Genomic DNA, 21,540 nt, shown 5'->3' on the forward strand with positions numbered 1-21,540 from the left:
CAAAAATAATCTAATGTACAAAAAACAGTTTATACTCACAATATATAACGTACTTCTCATTCAGCATTCATCCTGTCAGTTTTATTTATTACTGTATAAATCTTTCATAAAATATAGGAGAGCTTTATATTTCATCTCATTCAGCTGCAGTGAGTATTTACATTTAGTATTTAAAGGCACAACAAACACCAAACGAGAAAAATAAATCAAGAGAGAACTAAATAAAGAAGCAGTGTGCAAATAACACAGTGTTGAAGTCTCTTATACACACACACGTGACAAATAAACCATACATAAATGACAGTTTTACAAACATATACAAATAAAATGAGCACAAACTTCACCCGAGTGACTGTACAAAGAGATAACAAATGTAAGATCAAATGGTGTTTTTTTTTAAAAGTTGTTTATAAACGTTTATGTCTTTAATATCTTTCTTTAATCTGTGTGATAATCCAGTAAATGAATGGAGATTATTCAGACCTGCGTGTTTTCCTGCTACCTGCAGAATGACATCACTTCCTGAGTTAAAATCATCCACATATTTATACATATTAACGGCTTGGACGTCACTTTGTTGTAATGTTGACATATGTGTGCAAGGTCAATATATGGAGGTATACCAAAAATTATTCCGATGTGTTCAAGTTCAAATTGATCCACAATAATTCATAAAAAAAAACATTATCATGTAACCTTTGACCTGTCATCATTTCTTCTCATTAATATTTATTGAACAGACTTTCACTTTGTTTAGCTCGAGTCTCTCTGTGTCATTCATCTTTACTCCATACATGAACACAATCCTGCAGTAGTGCTGTGAGTCTTTCAGCTGGTGATGAATACAGTCTTAGGTGTGCCCTGCGTGCGTGTGTTGCGTTTACGGCTTAAACTTGTAAATGAAAATCAAATAAAAATAAAGTTTAAGCTCGGAACAAAACCGCTTGTAAATTAAATGAGTCAATGGATACGGCAACAACATTCAAGAGATTTAATTCTCTCTGAGATTTGTTCGGCTGTGATCAGATGTTGAGTTCAGTTTGTTTATATCGAACACTGTTTAAAACACACAAGCAATTCACACAGTAACTCATGTGTTGATGTTTGCGTTTGTTCCAAAATGGGCAAAGAGGCGGGACGTGTTTAAAGTTGAGGTGTCTGGTTGCTGAAACCACTTGTCACTCAAGTGGCCACACCCTTGCTTGGGCAAAGAGGCGGGACGTGTTTGGAGTTGAGGTGTCTGGTTGCTGAAACCACTTGTCACTCAAGTGGCCGCACCCTTACTTGGGCAAAGAGGCGGGACGTGTTTGGAGTTGAGGTGTCTGGTTGCTGAAACCACTTGTCACTCAAGTGGCCGCACCCTTAATTGGGCAAAGAGGTGGGACGTGTTAAAGTTGAGGTGTCTGGTTGCTGAAACCACTTGTCACTCAAGTGGCCGCACCCTTAATTATGCAGAATTTTAAGGCTTAATACAAATGAAACGGACGAGTTATAAAAGAAATGTTACGAAGGGCAAAATTATCTATATAGACCAAAATAATTTTTTGCACCAGGCTGTAAACATGTTTTTTTCTGCTGTAAAGTTGGCCATTTCAACATGGGGCTCAATGAGATTCTGCTCTGTTTTGGAGCCAGCCTCTAGTGGCCAGTGGATGAATTGCAGTCTAAGTGACTTCAGTGTTGGCTTCACGAGAGAGATCGGAAGGTTGCCGCTTTTGTCTGAGGAATCTTTTTTGTGTTTTTGGTTACGTGTAAGTTACAACCTTAATGACATCTAAACATTTCTTAAGCACTTGTTCACTAGTAAAAATATAAGAGCAAAAGAAAAGTGTGATTGTACGTCGCATACACACGTGTGTGTGTTTGAACAGTTGTAGTGTCTGTGAGTCTCAGTGTTTGTCGTCTGAATACGGCAGTAAAGGCACGTCACATTCCCTCTGATCTGTCGTCTCACCCGTGTCATCGGCACCGGACATCTCCTCCATCTGTCTCTCCAGAAAAGCTGCTAACTGACAGTACTTGTCCGACTCTGCCGCTCCGTCGTTAAACTGCAGGTTGGAGGTGCTTCTCATTGGCTCAGGCAGACAGGCCACCAGATGAACCGCCCCACCGGTCATCATCTCACCCACACAGGTGTAGAAATCCAGAGTACTGGGCTGCGTCACGGCGCTCTCGGCAGGGGCGGGGTTAACAATCATGCCTGTAGTTCATTCCTGGGATGGACACCAGCTCTGGGTGGGTGTGGCTTGGCTCTGGCCACGCCTCTTCTGTATTCTGAGAGGGTTTGTCTACCTCGGCGGGCGTGCTGCAGTAAGAGGTGACGTGATCAGTGGGGCTGCGGCAGTAAGGCGCAAGGCTCTGGTTGATCTGATGGAAGGGTTGGTGCTGAGGGGCCGCTTTGTCCTCCTGGTTATAATAAGACGTCAAACCCTTGAGTGCCGCGGCCGGACTCGCGTCCACGCTGACCTGATACCACGTCTCCATACAGTACTGTGGAGGATTATAGCCGTGAAAACTGGAGAAATACTGATTGATCTCATCGATTTTCCCCTTCTGGAGACAAAAAAAACATCACATTAACTGATAAACAAATGTCACCGTGTAGTTTCATTCATCTCTAAATCAACTAGATTAAAGAAATGGCAGTGTTGTTTGTCACAATGTTCAGGGTTTGTACACCTTTTACAAAGTCAAATTCCAGCACTTTCAAGTACTTTCCAAGTGTGTTTTCATGCTTTTCCAGTATAAATACTTACAAATACATGAAGTAATGACATTGTGCTTAAAAAGATCTTAAAATGACATTCCCAATTTAACATCGTAACCTCATTTTTGACCGAGGTTGCTTTTAGAGGGTTTTGCATGTGAACTCTTCATATGTAGCCGCCCCCCACAAGCTCAGATTGGCAAGCGAGGCTCGAGCAGAATGTTTTTAATGTTTTTAAAGAACTTTTCAGTTATTTTATCTAGATAGTGAAGTATTGTCACATTCTAATTTTAAACAGTTTCAAGCCCTTGATCCCAAATCCAAGCATTTTTAAAACCTTGAAAACATCAAATAAAAACAATAATTTCTCTGGATTTCCAACACCCGTACGAACCCTGACATATTGTTTTATTTGAGAGAAGTTCGACTTCATCACTCATAACACACAGAATTCTGGGATATAAACCTTGATGAGCATGGGGTCGAGTCCTCGGATGCGCGGTTTGGGAATGGGCGACAGGAGGTATGCTTTAATTCTGCAGAAACAAAACACAAACAGAAGAGTCTCAGACAAATCTCAATACGACTGTCAGAAGAGCTGTGATGTCACTGACCTCTTGCCCTGTGGAATGAGCCCAAAGCCAATGATGAGGAAGGTCATGACAGCGATGGCTATTACCAAAATGATCACCAACATGTGAACTGTAACACAAACATCAGTCAGACGGAAGATAAATGCGTGTTTAACATCAGTGTGTGTTTGTGTTTGTGTTTACCGGGCAGACGTCCAGTAGAGACTGTGAAATGGATGGGATCGCTCCATCTGCTCCAAATTTTACTTTTATCAGATCGACAGCGCACCATCAGCTCATAACTGCCCATCGGAAGATCAAGCAACTCCAGACGAGTATCACGCAAGCGTTCCTTTACCTACACACACTCACATCTGAGCACATCGACTGACATCACACCCGTGAAGGAATATTTCAGCAGTTTTTACCTTCCATCGGTCAGGCTCTGACAGATGTCTGTATCTCAGCTCGTACTCCAGCGTGACCCAGCCGGTTTTGACGTCAAGTGCACTCGGATACAACCAGGACACCAGAACGGAGTGACCCGAATCATCGACGCTTTTGTTCAACATGCTGTAAGTTAAGTTAAAGGGCGGATCTGTCTCCACTGCACAAACACACAGAGAGAGAGAGAGAGAGAGAAGTGTTACGAGCAACACATATCAGCTCTTACTGAGTAAACTTCAAAAACGCATACAAAAAAATCAGATGTTTGAATGCTCAGAGAAAGCTCTTAATGATGCTCTGGTGATCTGGGGAGTGTGTAATACATCACCTATATCCACCACATCGATGCAGAATAACGGTGATGTGATTGGACCGCTGCGGGTGTGTGCCGTGACGTTCATACAGTAGATCAGCCACACCTGAGTGTGTTTGGTATCAAAGTGGCAGCTGTTCGGACCAGCGGTTACGTAATCCGGACAGTCCTGAGGGACATCCTTGCTACAGCAGACCAGAGACATTATAACATTTGTTCAATGTTCACAATACCGATTGATACCAAATCACATCATTGGATATCATCCTCTAGTGCAGGGGTTCCCAAACTTTTCAGCCCGCGACCCCCAAAATAACGGTGACCCCCACTATCCTCTGAGGTGGTTAAAGTATGCAAATGTTGCGCGCAAATGCGCACATGCACATATTCTAAACAAACACGTAAAATGACAACACAAAAGAGCACAGTCTAACATAATATTCTTTTAAAGTTATTAACTTGTTACTGTACTTGGTTTTATACATAAACTGTGAACTATTACTATAGATGGTCGAGTTCCATCAAACTGATTCGAGTGCTTATGGATGTGCCTCTTTTCGTACCGGAGGACGCTTCTCCGCCCTCCCTGTGTTGTTTTTGGTCGATATTAATCAACGTTTCATTTCAACAAATACGAATATCTGAAATTTAAAGCCTGAAAAAATATCTGCCTGTTTAACATGGTGCTGTAAATGGACTTGCTGCACCTCACCTAATGCGGATGCTAATGTCATTAATGTGACGTAATCACCTCAGGGGTCACGATCGGCTGATGGCTTTTTATTTGCATGGTTTTATTTTTAATTTAACTAATATTTTTATATTTTGTTACACTTATTAATTACATACGCTATTTCTAGAAATATAAAAAATCTAGTGTCCCTTTGTGATTTATTTTCTTACTCAATTGTGTACAAGAACGTGTAGGTGACGTTTTCTTCACCATCCAGTGGATTCCAATGACAGGTGAAGTCCTCCATGTTGGATGAGCGGCATTTAGAAATACTGGGCCGTACCACATCTGCAAAACAAAATGAAAAGCAGCTTTTAATCTGCGTACAAACTGACCTCAAGTGACTTTAGTTCAAATCAAATGATTTACACCGACCGCAAAAATTCAGAAAAAAAAACGATTAATAATGCATTCTTTTATATGATGAATATTTATATTCATCATATAAAATAGGATTAGAGAGATTTATCTTCATCGTTACTTAAAGAAGCTACATTTTTGCTTTCACACCGCAGGACACACATATGTTGTGTATTATGGACTGTTTGTTCCTGTGTCTAGTTGTTTTTTCAGGCGTTTTAAACTCTTACGTGCTTCGAACCTTTGAGATTATTACGTGGAGGCTAATGCTTACAACTATGCTAATCTGATTTAACGCAGTCAGAAAGAACCCCAGAAAAATCCTGAAGAAAGAACAGGTCAACGAAGTTCATTCACAATAATGAACTGACTGAAGTCAGAGCAGTTTATGCCACAAGGACTTTATTCTCATTTAATACAATTTAAATTAAAAATGAAGAAGAAGGAGAGGGTTTGTGAAGGGATTGACAAAACAAATTAAATTGAATTGAACCCAAGTTTAGCAACAGAAATCTTGTGAGACGGATTACATTTTCAAGTGTGACATGAACAAACGGCTGACTCCAGGTCAGTGCTTAATGACAGATTCTCAACATCATCTGTCCGTCTGAACAGCATTTCACAGATAAACTCAAATGTTTGGGCCCTCACAATCTATGTTAATCGCACCAAATGTATATATTAGACGAATAAAAATGGCTAAACTACTAAACATTCACAATAAATGTACAGAAAATATATTTGCAGATGTATACATATTTTTATAACTTTTTTTATAATTCATTTAGGATTTTATTTAACACGTTGAAATCTGTTTACGAAAATACTAGACAAAACGTGCTTTCTGAAATAATCTTCCGTGGTTTTGGTAACGTGAATAAGAGCGTGATTATGTAACACTAGACAGAGGATGACCAAATAAACGTTAATAGCGTTACGTTAATTGTTAATTACGTTAAATAATTTTGCGTTAAATTATTTAAATGTTTTCTGTGGCTCAGTGGTTAGTAACGCCAAGGTCATGGGTTCAATCCCAATGTAAATCGCTTTGGATAAAAGCGTCATCCAAATGCGTAAATGTAGATATTTTAACGCGTTAACGCATGCGCACATTTTTTTTTCATTTACATTTACATTAACATGTGTGCATTTGGCTGACGCTTATCCAAAGCGAAGTTAATGTTGACAGCCCTAATTTTTAGTAAACAAGTATGATCAGGACGTGAAATGTGTTTTTATAAACAGATGAATCGTTCACAATCACAATAAGCGAAATGCTTTGTTTCAATGGTTTGAACATTTAAACGTAGTGTCAAAGACATAATGAAGAGAGGATTGCTGGTCTCCATGGTGATACATCACCTTGGACGACCTAAAAGGAACAACACAGGGTTCCACAGACCTTTTATTTTATGTAATAAATGAGACATCGCTCTTTCTATAGTCTTTCGCTGATCTCTTCCCTGCGTCAACATGAGAAGTCACGTTGTCACAGCCGTCGACATATTTTTGTACTGTGGTTGCCGCCGTCATGTTGTGACAGAATTATACGTTTATATTCACATTCGAAAATCTATAATACATCGCTAGTGGCCGCTGTAAATCAAAAACTGCGCCTTTAAGAAGTGACATGACCACAGGCGTGGACCACTGTGATATAGATTCACCTCATGAGATGCCTTTCTGAGAAGAGACGTGTTTGAGCAACACGTGTGAGAAACGATTGAGAGTTTGTGTTTAGACATGTCGTGCCTCCGGCTCTCCTTCTATAAGATGAAAATAAAACAAACTCGATTCCTAACCGAGGTGTGTTGAATACTACTGCAGTGACCTTTCGATAGATATGTACCAGTGTTGCCCCGGGCAACAGCAGCCGGCCAATCACAACAGCAGCTGATTAGTGAAAATGAAGTGAATGGAGAACGAGTGGCGTCAGGCGAGCGAGGTGTGATTAAGGTTCTCTTAAGACTCTGTGCATTATAAAAACCAGACAAACACTGATATCCTGTCAGTCCAAGGTCTCTTTCTCTCTCTCTCTCTCTCTCTCTCTCTCTCCATTATGTGTTCATGTGTTTGAATTCAGTGTTTTACGGCTTCAGCTTCGGGAAAATATTCATCACATATTGAATATGTTCAAGTCCGAGTTTGTTTTTACAGTAAACTCTTACCTTCATTCATGTAGCCGAAGCTTTTATCCATTCATTACCTTGACTACGTATTAATTCATTTGTTTCGACAAAATTTCAAATCTAGTTTTGTTTATCCACTTAAATCTGTCCAATATAACAGCGCTGAAGTTAACGGATCAAAGACTGTTCTGAGAGCAGTTCATTCACACTCAGTAATACAGCCTTGTGACCTTGACTCACCGTCCTGCCGTCCGGCGGAACGTCTCGACTCATGAAGCGCTGTGGTGAGCGTCATCCAATGAAGCATCAGGAGCACAAACAGCATCATCGTACATCAGGGCACTGCAACACAACACAACACACATGAATGATAAGAACACAACACGCATCCCCTGAGAGATGAGAATCCACCCTCCTGAAGCTCTTCTGACCGGATTCACAACACTCATCACACTGTGATTGACACTAAAGACTCAACTTAAGTCTTACGTGGAACCATCAGAAGACCATCTGAATATTTCAAATCAGGTGATAACATGAAACTAAATTCAGAGACACAACAATTCCAAGGTGCAATGTTTTCTCTTTTACTAACCACAAATATTTCTATTCATTTTGAAATTCATTTCAAGTCTCACGCAAATTTTTTAAAACGGGTTTCAAAGAGAAAGTGTCTGTGTTGTGTTTATAAACTGACATCGCCAACTTCTTGCCTGACATGAATACAACAACACTTTTAGTTTTTGGTACAATGTTCCTAAATGTTTACCAAACTTTCTCAGAGATTGATCTTTTTATCATCAAATCCAGATGAGACGAGGGTTTGTAATTCTTCTGGATTCCCTCGGATGAGATCAAATAAAGATGATGATCAAACGAACCGCACATTTGACAATCTCTCCCCTTCGGAGGAAAATAGAACAAAAGAATGAATGAAAACAATTGAATGGGGTTAACTGGTTGGGCTGGTCGGTTTAGTAAATTATGAGCTATACCAGTTTAAAGCGGATTAATTTAATTACCTACCATAGAATGGTTTAGGTATTTTTCTCAGTAGCGCTTAAACTGGAATTTACTGGAATTCGCCTCTGGCCAAATGTGAGAAATAAAAGTGGAAATACACAGCAGTGAACGCCTTATATCTGTCATAAACAAACAGAGACGACCAACAAGAAGATATTAAACAATCAGAGATAGAGATAGAGAGAGAGTCATGAGACACATCATAGGATGAACCCGGCCATCGCCTGCAGTTATATAAACACACAAACACACACATGATGGTATTCGATCACATGTCTGCTGAGGTTTTGAGAGTTAATGAGTCTTGTGCGATGTGTCAAATGATTAATCGCGATCAATCGCTTCCAGAATAAAAGTTTGTGTTTACATTAATGTATGTATGACTGTGCATACACATAATATATATATATATATATACTGTATATATTAGTGGTGTCAATCAATTAAAAAAAGTAATCTGATTAATCACATGTTTTTCTGTGATTAATCTGTGATTAATTTTGCTCTTTGATGAACATTAGTGACAGGAGTCACAGCAGCAGGTTTAAGGACACCAGGCCTTTAAGAGCTGCAGCTCTACGCAGATCTGACGCTTTTTCCCCTTTTTACAACAATTCATTTAGGATTTTATTTAATACGTTGAAATCTGTGTTTACGAAAATCCCAGACAAAACGTGCTTTCTGACATAATCTTGTGTGTTTTTGTTCATTCAAGCACGAAAGTGAACTTAATACTGATGCACTGTCTAACAAGAGATTCACTGACGCAACCTTAGCCCTTGACTGTGTACACCAGACTGGACCGCTGTCGTGGTTTCAAATTGCCTTTACATGAATAAGAGCGTGATTATATAATGACAAAGGATGACAAAACAAAAGGATGCTACATTAAATGTGTTAAATATTTGAAGATTTTTAACATTGACAGCCCTAACATACATAAAATATTGATGAAAATTATATTTACATTACCAATAATTAACATTCTACATAAATGCTTATTAAATTGCAGATTTTTCTTAAATATATGCGTGTATGTGTTTCTAAATACCAAATTAATATGCACAGTACACAGCATTATTTTATGTAAACACAAACTTTTATTCTGGATCCGATTAATCACGGTTAATCGTTTGGCAGCTGGGCTGTCACGATTATGACATTTGGCTGAAGATGAATTGTCTATCAAATAATTGCGATAATAGCGATTAATCGTCTGATTTAAAGCTTTGACAATATAACTATTAATTTGAAGAAAAAAGCTTACACAACTCAAATGATGATATCATATAGTGGATGTAAAATGCAGCAGATACTAAAGATCAACCTTGTTTTCTAAGGATTCACAATAATTGCGGTTATCTGACATAATTCAGATGACGTAAAATAATTGCGATGAGACGATTATTTAATAATTGTGACAGCCCTATGGGATAAAATGGTAGAGAATAAACACACGGTCAGTGATTGAGAATCAATGATGTGGATGTAAAGCAAACACACATGAACTCAGACCAAAGCTTTCTAGAGGAGATTAACAGCTTAAAAAGAACAGCAACAACGACACAATTGTGGATTGGAGTAAATCATGTCAAGAGATAATCTTTCCTCTGTCTTTTGAACATCAGGTTGAGCATCACATCGTCTCGTCTGAAGAAAGAAAGATAAGAGCCGATTTATTCACCGTTGTGGTTGTGACGGCTGCTGAACTCTAGTGACCCGACACAAATGAAGTTCATCAGCTCTTGACCAAAGCTTCTTATGTTTGCTGAAGAACACAACGTGAACACAAAACGCAAACCTTCACACCTCCGCACCATTCATTCATGTAGCCGGCTGATGAGAAATACTGCGATAAAGTAGACACCGCATGAAAAGCAGCATTCAAATATCAGCTCCAGCACATCCAAGTGTCTCTCAGAGTCAAGGTACCACATCTTCACGATTGAACAGTGACTCAAGAATCATGTCAGTACACAATAATGAATAATGAAAACCAGATCTAGATTAATGTAAAAACTAGATGTTTGTCAAATCTAGAGGTTTTTATCTGCTGACATCTGAACATGTTGAACTGAAACGGTCTTGTCGGGTCTTGTTCTGGGAATTTGCTGCTGCATATCGTCTTCATATGTTTCTTCATCATCACTCTCATGTGTGAATAATGTAAAGCAGTTCTATCCACAGATAATCACACACGTGTATATTCTACACAAAATATTGTCCACAAACACGCACGCACAGGTTTATTATTACCGGAGGGACAGTCCATAGGCGTAATGATTTATATCTTTTATCCCCTACCCGTAAACCTTAAGATCAGAAAACTTTTTGAATTTTCTAAAAATATCATTCTGTATAATTTATACGTCGACTGGGACCTATATTTTGGGTCCCCACGGTAACACGAGTCCCCATGAGTTGGTGTGCATTCAGGTTTAGGTCCCCACTGGGATATAAAAACAAGCACACAAACACACACACAGCAAAACAACACCTTTAACACACACACAAGAGATTAAAAGGTTAGAAACGCCACAGATATGTTTTGTGGACTTTAACCACACAGATGAGATAAAGTTGATGTGTGATGTTAGCGTGTTCATCATCATTATCAAGAGCTTTGAATGTACTGTAGTATCACTGGAGATATAAAGCACCTGCACTGCATATCTGCATGTGACACTAAATCTGCTTTACATTTAATTGTCATAAAGCCTTGGGTTACTAGAGCAACATCTGACATGGGAGATCTGCAGTGCATCTTTAACATCAATCCTACTGTGACCATCACACAAACACAGTCCATCCATCACACAACAATATCATCATAAACGTTCATCTAGACACACAAACACAAAAAACACACTCACACTCACACTCACACCCACACACCTACAAACACACACAAACAAAAACACACACACAAACAAAAACACACCCACATACACACACACACAAACAAAAACACACCCACATACACACACACAAACAAAAACACACCCACATACACACACACAAACAAAAACACACCCACATACACACACACAAACAAAAACACACCCACATACACACACACACAAACAAAAACACACCCACATACACACACACACACACAAACAAAACCACCTACAAACACACATACACACATAAACAAACTGTTTGATTTTCTTCAATGTCATTTTAATGATTTCAAATAAAGTTATAAATAAAACATTCAAAAGATAAAACAAAATCAGATATAACGTTGTCCAGAGATTTGGTGAGATTCAGACGACGAGCACAAACTCTGCACACCGAAACGAAAAACACGTCTGTAATTATTTAATCTGCCTCGGGCGACAAGAGTCACGTAACGAAGAGAAGACTGAACAAGACCCAAACTTTGTGTGTTTACATCTCGTCTCGGTGAAGTTCAGATGAGAAATGAGTTCAGTGACGTTTGTGAAACGAACAGCTCAAGTCTTTATCTGCTAAAAGAAAAACTGTAACGTTACATGCGTGACTGCGATCATATAACACACATGAGTTCTGTGTCTTTCATCCCCTAATTCCATGCCATGTCCAGTCAAACTGGGGTTGTTACTGTACCAAGATTGTAGTAGTCGGTACTGATACCAACAAAGGACACAATACTTTGCCACGGCAAAAGAGAACAATAATTCTTAAACATTACCTCTTTAAAAGAAACCTTTTAACAAAACACAGCATTTGTGAACTGAATATTTTGAAAAAAAGATATATTTTGAAATAAATAAAATACTATGAAAACCACTACAACTGTTAAAGAATGTAAACTTGCTACCGGAGTATGGGTTCTCATGACATCCTCAAATCAAACAGACAGCAAGCCAAAGACGTCTGAAAATAATGTAAATTATAATTTTTTGTGAGTACTATACAGAAGAACAATTTAAGAGAAATGTGGAAATGGAAGGGGCATTATCAATAATACATTTTAATAGTAGAAGTCTCTCCAAAAACTTTGTACAAATAAAGGATTTTTTGTGCCAGTTTAATACATTTGATGTGATTGCGGTGTCAGAGACTTGGCTTGATAATGAGAAACCACAAGATGTGGAATTGGATGGATATCATTTGTTTACGATTAATAGAGTTAACAAAAAAGGAGGAGGAGTTGCTTTATATGTTTATACAGCGCTAAAATGTAGTTTGATTTAAAGTATGTCATGGACTATAGAAAACATTTTGGAATGCTTAACCATAGAGATTGACATTGAAAGATCTAAAAATATAATTATTAGTTGTGTGTACAGAACACCAGGAACATGTGTTGATACATTTATGAATAAATTAGTAGGTGTGTTAAATAAATGGAATGAGAACAAGTTACAAATTATATGTGGAGATTTTAACATGGATTTGTTAAATCCAAATGGACATAAGAGAACATGAGACTTTATAGACACAATGTATAGTAAAGGTATATTTCCGGTGATTACAAAACCAAGTAGAATAACATCCGACACTGCTACACTCATTGATAATATATATACAAATGAAATTGGAGGGTAAATAGGACAAACAATGTTAAAATGATTCGACATAGAACACCAGAAGCCATTGCCGCCCTTGGGGAGGATTTAAAGAAACATAATTGGAGTGAGGTTTATGTAAATGAAGATCCTAATAGAGCCTATGATGCTTTCTTAACCATACTGATTGAAAAATATGAAAAACTTTGTTTTTTCAAGAAGTTTGTAAGGAAGCGCAAAAATCTGGATAAACCATGGATTACAAATGGAATAGAGAAGGCGTGTAAACGGAAGAATGCATTATATAGGAAATTTATTGCAACAAGGACAAAACAAGCTGAAAATAATTATAAAATATACAAAAATAAATTAGTAAGTATTATAAGATTTAGTAAAAAGGACTATTATCACACATTATTGAACAAGTACAAGAGTAATACTAAAAAAACATGGGAAGTACTTAACAGTATAATTAAAAAGAATAGAGGAAAAGTAGATTACCCAAATTATTTTGTAAATGAAGATTCAGGAATTATAAATAAAGTGAATGACATTGTCAATACATTTAATGAGTATTTTGTAAATGTTGGTTATAAGTTAGCACAAGAGATTGTGGAGCAAAGAAATGAGGATAAGTCAGATGAAGTAAATATCTCTAGTAATAAACATTCAATATTTATTAGGGGAACTCATGAAATGGAAATACTTGATATTGTTAATAATTGTAAGAATAAAAATTCAACTGATTGTAATGATATTGACATGTCTTTAGTAAAAAATATTATAGAATATATAGAAAACCATTTACACATATTTGTAATCAATCATTTTGAACAGGTATATTTCCAAATAATATGAAAACAGCTAAAATTATTCCTATTTTTAAAAGTGGTGATAGGCATCTTTTCTCCAATTACAGACCAATTTCTCTGCTTTCCCAGTTCTCAAAAATTTTAGAGAAACTATTTGTGCGTAGGCTTGATAACTTCATAGACAAACATAAACTATTGAGTGAACATCAGTATGGCTTTAGAGCAAATAGGTCAACCTCAATGGCAGTGATGGAAATGGTGGAAGAGATTTCCACTTCAATGGATAATAATGAATATATTGTGGGGGTGTTCCTGGATTTAAAAAAAGCTTTTGACACTATTGACCATGGTCTATATATGAGGAAACTGGAAAGATATGGTATAAGAGGCAAAGCCTATTCTTGGTTAAAAAGTTACCTTGATGAGAGATATCAATTTGTACAAATAAATGATGTTAGATCAGATTTAATGAAAGTCACTTGTGGAGTTCCACAGGGCTCGGTGTTAGCCCCCTTAATGTTTGTACTGTATATAAATGATATTTGTAAAGTGTCGAAAATATTAAAAATGGTTTTGTTTGCTGATGACACAAACTTATATTGTTCAGGGAACAATTTGGAACAGCTTCTGAATACAGTGGAACTTGAATTGATGATCTTAAAAAAATGGTTGGATGATAATAGATTGTCACTGAATTTAAGTAAAACAAAGCTCATAATATTTGGTAATCGAAAGAATAATAATAAAGTTAAAATTAGGATTAACAATGAGGAAATAGATAGAGTATATGAAAATAAATTTCTAGGCGTTATAATAGATCATAAATTATGTTGGAAACCACATATTATTCATGTAAAAAGAAAAATGTCACAATCCATTGCAATATTACATAAAACTAAACATATTCTGAATGAAAATTCATTATATATTTTGTATTTTGCCCTCATAGTTCCATACATGACCTATTGTGTGGAGGTTTGGGGACATACATATAAAACCAATATAAATCCAATATATATGTTACAAAAAAGAGCAATAAGGATTATAAAACACGTTGACTATCACGAACCAACAAATCAATTGTTTAGTAATTTAAAAGCTTTAAAATTTGATGATTTAGTACATTTCTATACTGTACAGACAATGTATAAGGTTTATTATAATTTGCTTCCAAACTGTATCCAGAGGCTGTTTGAAATAAGAGAAAGCCAGTATAAACTAAGAGGAATGCATTATGTTTAAAAAAATAAGGGCAAGAACTAATACAAAAAAATAGATGCATAACTGTAAAAAGGGGTAAATCTATGGAATAATTTGCATAAGGATCTAAAATTGTGTAATTCACCTTATAAATTCAAGAAAATGTTTAAAAATAAGGTGGTAAATAATTATTTAATTCAATGCGTATGACGTTTTTTCTTTATGTACTTATTATAGTATCCGAAATGTGTACCATGTTGTTTTATTTTTTCTCTTGTCTTGTATTAATTAATACCTGTGGAAAAATTATGCTAAATTGATTGATAATGATGTATAAAGGGTAGGCTTAATAAGCAGAGGCTTCAGCCCACACCTTTTTCGGTTATTGTGTATAGCTTTATTTTTTATGTGTGATTATCTGTGAGCGAAATAAAATCTTATGTTATGTTATGTTAAAAGAGAAAGCAAAACTCCCGAAGATGAAAACAGAGCCGATGTGAGAACACCGAGACGAACAAGAAGCCATCACACCTGTGTTTCATGTACGCGCTTTCACACCGACATTCTGCGGTTCTTGATCGTAAATGTCTACTGGTTCATGCAGACACAATAACAACATGAAAATCACAAACATTTCATGTTGACTATGTTAAGCTGGTCATCTATTTATTTTTGTTAGTTTGTGGGTTTTATAAAACGCCCGTGAAGGTAAGACAATGAATAACCTGGATCCTTACACCATATCATGTGACTAAAGAGACTAGAACCCGCTCAACCAGATTCACCTGCACATGTCACCACACAATAAACGTACAAACTAATTCAACACACAATGTTCATGTGTTACACACCTTCAGTTCTTTAAAGTGAAAAGAAACACGGAAACAATATAAATGTTGACGTTATGACAGTTCAACCTACGTCACATCAAAAGTGAAGCCTCGATATTAAGGCTGTAGACATACAGCGGCAGAGATTCATTTATCAGACAAAATTACTTCCACGACAACTACTTTTCCAGATAATCTCAAAATAAAAACCAATCCAGATATTGTTGAATTCTACATCAACTTAGAAATGACACAGAACAGAGAATCATGCTATTCTAATGTACAAATCGTGCATCATGTCAACTGTTTTAAATGTATTTAATGGTGTTGTAAATAATCACTAATTCTATCATCTGAACGTCAAAGAATCTCAAGTATTTGTTTTATAACCTTTCAATATGGTAATATTGTTAAAACAATGTGTTTGTGCTGGAACTAGAAATCATACAAATAGCTTGTTGTGTTTAGTCATGAGAAAACTAGTTTCTGTACTCTTTTAAATGTATATTTCACAGTTTTACTCACCCTCAATGCATCCTAACTGAATTCGGTTTTCTTCTTGAAGAATAATGCATTCGGAGTTATATACCACGTATAATTCTACTTCCAAGCGGTGGAATGAATTGGCGTTGCCTTTTTGAAGCTCCGAAAAGTGCATCCATCCATCAAAGAATGGCTCCGCACGGCGAATCGGTGCGTTTTTTTACGAGAAATATTTACTGACTTGACGTCGCTATTAACCTTGATGTCTAGCGTCCGTTATCCCTCTGCTGCGAGTGAACCTGAGGCTTGATTTTCTGGCAAACGGCGCAGGCAAGTTCCGGTGTTTTGTTTTGTCTTCTCCTCTGCGCTGGAGCTTTCGTCACCGTCATTTAGCCTCAGGCGTAGAAGAGCGGTAACGTAAGCTAGTCATTACCGTTAATAGCGCTCATTAATATTTCTCTTAAACAAACGCAGACCTTTGTTAAGACCACGGAGCCGTGTCAGTTCCTTGATCGATGGATGCGCTTTTTGGAGCTTCAAAAAAGTCGATGCCCATTCACTCGGTCAAGACGCCTTGAGGGTGAGTAAAACATGGGGAAATTTTGTTTTACCTGTGAAATATCCCTTTCAACAGAGCGAAAAACAAATAGAGCAAAAACATCAATACATGAACACATCAGGGGCAGCAGATAATAAAGCATAATGTAGGGTAGGTTTTCACAGCAAACATATCAATAACAATAACAATCAACAAACAGATGCATAATGCTTTTGTATTGAGCATATTTTCATTTCCACATCTAAGCCGCCTGTTCAATTAATTGAAGAAAAAATCAATAAAGCTGCACTTCACTGCCCGTCATTCAACCATGATGATGAACTACACACAGACGTAAGTGGGTCACTGACATTCACTCTACCATACCGACATGCACACATAGAGACACAAGTGCATCAGAGATCACGTGAGTAAAACGTATGATGCATCACAATAACACAATGTCATTTATCATTAAACACGTCATTAACTGTCAAGGTTTAGAAGTCATTTTTACTTTTAACAACTAAAAATATATAACGCATATTCAATGTAATAGTTGCAAAGATAACATGACAAATATTAATGCATTTGCATATAGTTTATTTGTTCATTTTAGGTGTGGATGTTTCCAGCCAGTGATACATGTGATCACATCATCGACATACAGCGGTAGGCTACGAGAGATCAGTACAAACACACAAATAAACCATCTGACCTTAAAGGTCCCCTGACACCCGCTTTCACACAAACACGGCGTTTCTAAGCATTAATTATTCAAATCAACAAACATATTCATTCATATGTTTAAGAGCTACAATACCCATAAAAGTCAAGCATCAATAAGAAAGGTCGAAGTCGTCAAGGCAACCACAACTGCTGCAAGAGCTTGATAAAACTGCAAACGAAGGAGCTGAGCGGGTTTCCCAGAATCTTGAAATAATATTACATAGATTCAAATCATACGCAATAAACTTCTCCATTTGAATCATGTTTATGGAGAATTAATTTAGTTTACAAAAGCTTGAAGGACTTAACTGCTGTGTAATAAGTAAATCTGGTGCAGTGTTGAGTCCCCAATGAAAAATCTAAAGTAAATGCACCACAGGCTGTAAAGTGCCACATACATGTCACACATGCGACGAAGAAATCTGTCTGTACTATGAAGAAATTGCGATTCAGTTTTGCGCGTGTTTAAACAGAGCCGCTCTTATAGTTGTTTTTGCATTTAAAGGTAGTTTCCATTATAAGAGCCCTGTAATTTCCAGGGAAGGTATGGTGGAGGCGCAATCCGGTTCTTTGAATACGTCACCTATGCTTGTTTTGCATGAATGTGAATGAGCTGCACAGCTTAACGCGTAATGACACGCGTGTGACACTCGTGCATTTGTCTGCATGTCTGTATGAGTACATGAACTCCATCTGAGAGTTTATTCATAAGCATTTCACTGTTAGAGAAAATATACCTACAGAACATATACTTTTCACATTCAATACATACTGCAGTCTAAACGCACTGCAAACTATACTAGATGGAAGGTTTTATCGGACACGCCTGGCCTAAAGATAACTTCCGCTCTTGGTTTGGTAATAATATAACAATTTATTTCCAATTTAATTTATATTCATCTTAATTTATATGATGGTTTGATTGAAATAAATAAAAAGAAAACTACGACGTCTCCTCATGTTGTTGCCAGTGAAACGTCTATACAGCAGATTCTAATACAGGGCCTGAATTTGGTTTTTAGACTGGGGGAATTTGATTAAAATTACATCATTTGGAAGCCGAGATGTTTTTCACAACATCTCATGAGAATATACACGGTGTAAAAACACTTTCATTTTATAATAACAGGCAGTCATTATTATCTTATTACCTTATTATTAGAACGACAGACGACTTGTTCGCGTGATTCAGAGTCGACTCCTTTTTTCCCCAAGACCATAACTTTGTTATTCGTTCACTTTCGCCGTTACAACTTGACAGACTGCTCACATTCACACACAGCAACATTACACATGGCAAGAAATATCATTTTAAGGACATTGTATGTTTACTCTTTAAATGTTAGTGCGGACTTCGGGGAGAGAAGTGCAGCGTCGCAACGCGTTTACAACTCAACTATCAAACACCGGATGACACGAACGTGTTCAAGTTTTACTTCTGATGCTTCTGATGCATCTGATGCAATTTTACCTTCATACGTTTCAATAGAAAAACAAGTGGCTTTTAAACATTCATTAGAGAACAGGCTCTATATGGCATTGATATATCACGTCAAGTACTAAATATGTGAGTGGTGACAGCTTTACATTTAGCAGTTATTAGTGTCAAGATAAACAAGATGTTCATCATTCCTTCATCGGATCAACAAAAGCACCTTTGATCACAGCACAACATTCGTGTTTAGTCCCTGAATCTTCTTGAAAATATACAGCAGATGTGCTGAACACTGAACACTGCTCCTGGAGACTCAAACACAACTAAATCAGATCAGTCTTCAGGATAACAGACAATGCAGCCAGTTAACCCGTCTCCGGAAGAGAGACCTCCGACATACACCATGATTTTATTCATTACACGGAAACTGAACTACATGTAAGTCAAGAGTTTATAATGCTTTCATAACACTGATTCTCAAGCGCCCCAAACTTGATTTTCAAGTCATCCCGAAAACAACAAACAGAAAGATGTGAAGATGACGATCAATGTACATGAGCTGCTGTGTTTCACTTCAGAATGACACTTGATCTGAGACTGAATCTACAGAACACACACACACACACTTTACTCGTGATGTATTTAATCATGTGCTGGACATATTCTCTGAACAACAGCGGGTTCTTTTTTCTTTGAAACAATGGTCACTATTCAATTTCTTCACTTTCATCTAATAATAAAATGATATAAGCTAACATTTGAGAACCAGGTCATTCAGCAGTGGCTAAGGCAGACGTGTGTGTGAGATGTTATCTCACATTAACATATGTGTCTGCTGCTGACCTCAAGGAAACTCAAGGAGCCCCTCACGCCTGTGGACAGTAGGGCTGCTCGATTATGACAAAGATTGAGATTATTTTGTCTAATATCGAGATCCCGATTATTTAATACGATTCCTCAATGACCTTTAAAACAACATAGAAAAATAACGAAACTTGGCTTTAAACTGTGAATTTAACTGATAAATGGAAAGAAACAGCACCGCTGAACCACTGTTAAGGAAAGGGTGCACTGTGGATGTATACTATAAGAAAAAAAGAGGATCCATCTCACCTCCATTATTTTGTTTTTGTAATTGATGAAGGCCAAAATTGACACACACACACACACACACACGATAGCCAATTGAAAAGTGTTATCAGAGGGATGGTGTTTATAAAGTTTGTTTCTTAGAAACACATGTGTGAAACACAACAGGTCAACTACACACTCTCTCACACACACACACACACACACACACACACACACACACACACACACACACACGCACACACACACGCACACGATAGTCAATTGAGAAGTGTTATCAGAGGGATGGTGTTTATAAAGTTTGTTTCTTAGAAACACATGTGTGAAACACAACAGGTCAACTACACACACTCTCACACACACACTCTCACACACACACACACACACTCTCTCACACACACACACACACACACACACACACACACACACACACACACACACACACTCTCTCTCTCTCTCACACACACACACACACACTCTCTCTCACACACACACACGCTCTCTCTCTCACACACACACTCACACACGCACACACTCTCACGCACGAACACACTCACACACACACACTCTCTCTCACACACACACACACACTCTCTCTCTCTCACACACACACACACACACACACACACACTCTCTCTCTCACACACACACTCACACACGCACACATTCTCACGCACGCACACAATAATCACATGCTTTTAAAATACAGACAAAACTGTTTGTATGTCGGTTTGTTATGCTAGGTTATGGTATATTCTTTCCTTTATCCCTCAAACAAACCTTTCTGCAGTTTTACATTTATTTAAAGTCGATGAACTCGACTGGCTCGCGTGCTTTTGAGGAATTGAAATAATCCCACTGTGTGCCAAACGTTAAATCAACACATTTAAACGGGATTCATTTCATCGCCGACACTATCATATAAAAACGACGAATTGTCTTTATTTTCCTCTCATTTGTAACTTTATGTGCTGAAATGGCACTCATGAGATCCGCGTCACGTTACGAGAATCGACGCACAGATGTTCCGCGGAAACGCGCATCCGATGTGCTTAAATAATCGCGTGATATCCATTACATTCTGATAACGTATCACACCAGGAGTGTCAACATATCGGCACACCAGGAGTGTCAAAAACATCCGCGCACCTTCAGCTGTAAAGCGCAGACAACAGGAAGTTCATTTAACGTGCACAAATCACGGCGTCTTACCTGTCACGAGAGATTTAAAGATCCGTGGAAACGCGCATTACTTCAGCAGAAGCCAAAAGAGACGCGGACGCGATCATCGAGCGTCAACCAGCCGCGAGCGGATCTTCACTGACGCTCTGCTGCTGGCGGTCAACGTCGCTCCACCTGAATGCGCGTCATCTTGCGTCGCGCAGCTCTGAAACAACAACGTCACATTCGGAAGGTGTTTTCCTCCACTCGTCTTTTAACACACTCCGTTTTCTTTACCAAATCGCGTCTGAACCAGTACAAACATACTGTTTTCTTATTCAAAAGGTGTCATGCGAGTACAGTGTCAATCACTCAGTGTTGTTCGTAAATCATTATCAATCCATAGACAGTATGACACAGGCAACGACTCCGGTCTCTTAATAGACTTAAACTAAAAACAAAATGAGAATTGTTAAGAGACCG

General features: G+C 37.7%; 1 protein-coding gene across 1 annotated transcript; it reads right to left on the reverse strand.

Annotated features, from left to right (window-relative positions):
- Positions 1-1,742: 1,742 nt before the first annotated feature.
- On the reverse strand, positions 1,743-21,260 carry crfa4 (cytokine receptor family, class I receptor 4). Its single transcript, XM_079461942.1, is given in 10 exon segments — positions 1,743-2,201; positions 2,203-2,553; positions 3,174-3,243; positions 3,322-3,409; positions 3,484-3,637; positions 3,708-3,886; positions 4,055-4,224; positions 4,943-5,060; positions 7,502-7,603; positions 21,109-21,260. Coding segments are annotated over 9 exon segments (1,530 nt in total). The 5' UTR covers positions 7,590-7,603; positions 21,109-21,260; the 3' UTR covers positions 1,743-1,889.
- Between the last annotated feature and the right edge of the window lie 280 nt (positions 21,261-21,540).

Source organism: Barbatula barbatula (genome assembly GCF_947034865.1).
Source record: "Barbatula barbatula genome assembly, chromosome: 8".
NCBI lineage: Eukaryota > Metazoa > Chordata > Actinopteri > Cypriniformes > Nemacheilidae > Barbatula > Barbatula barbatula.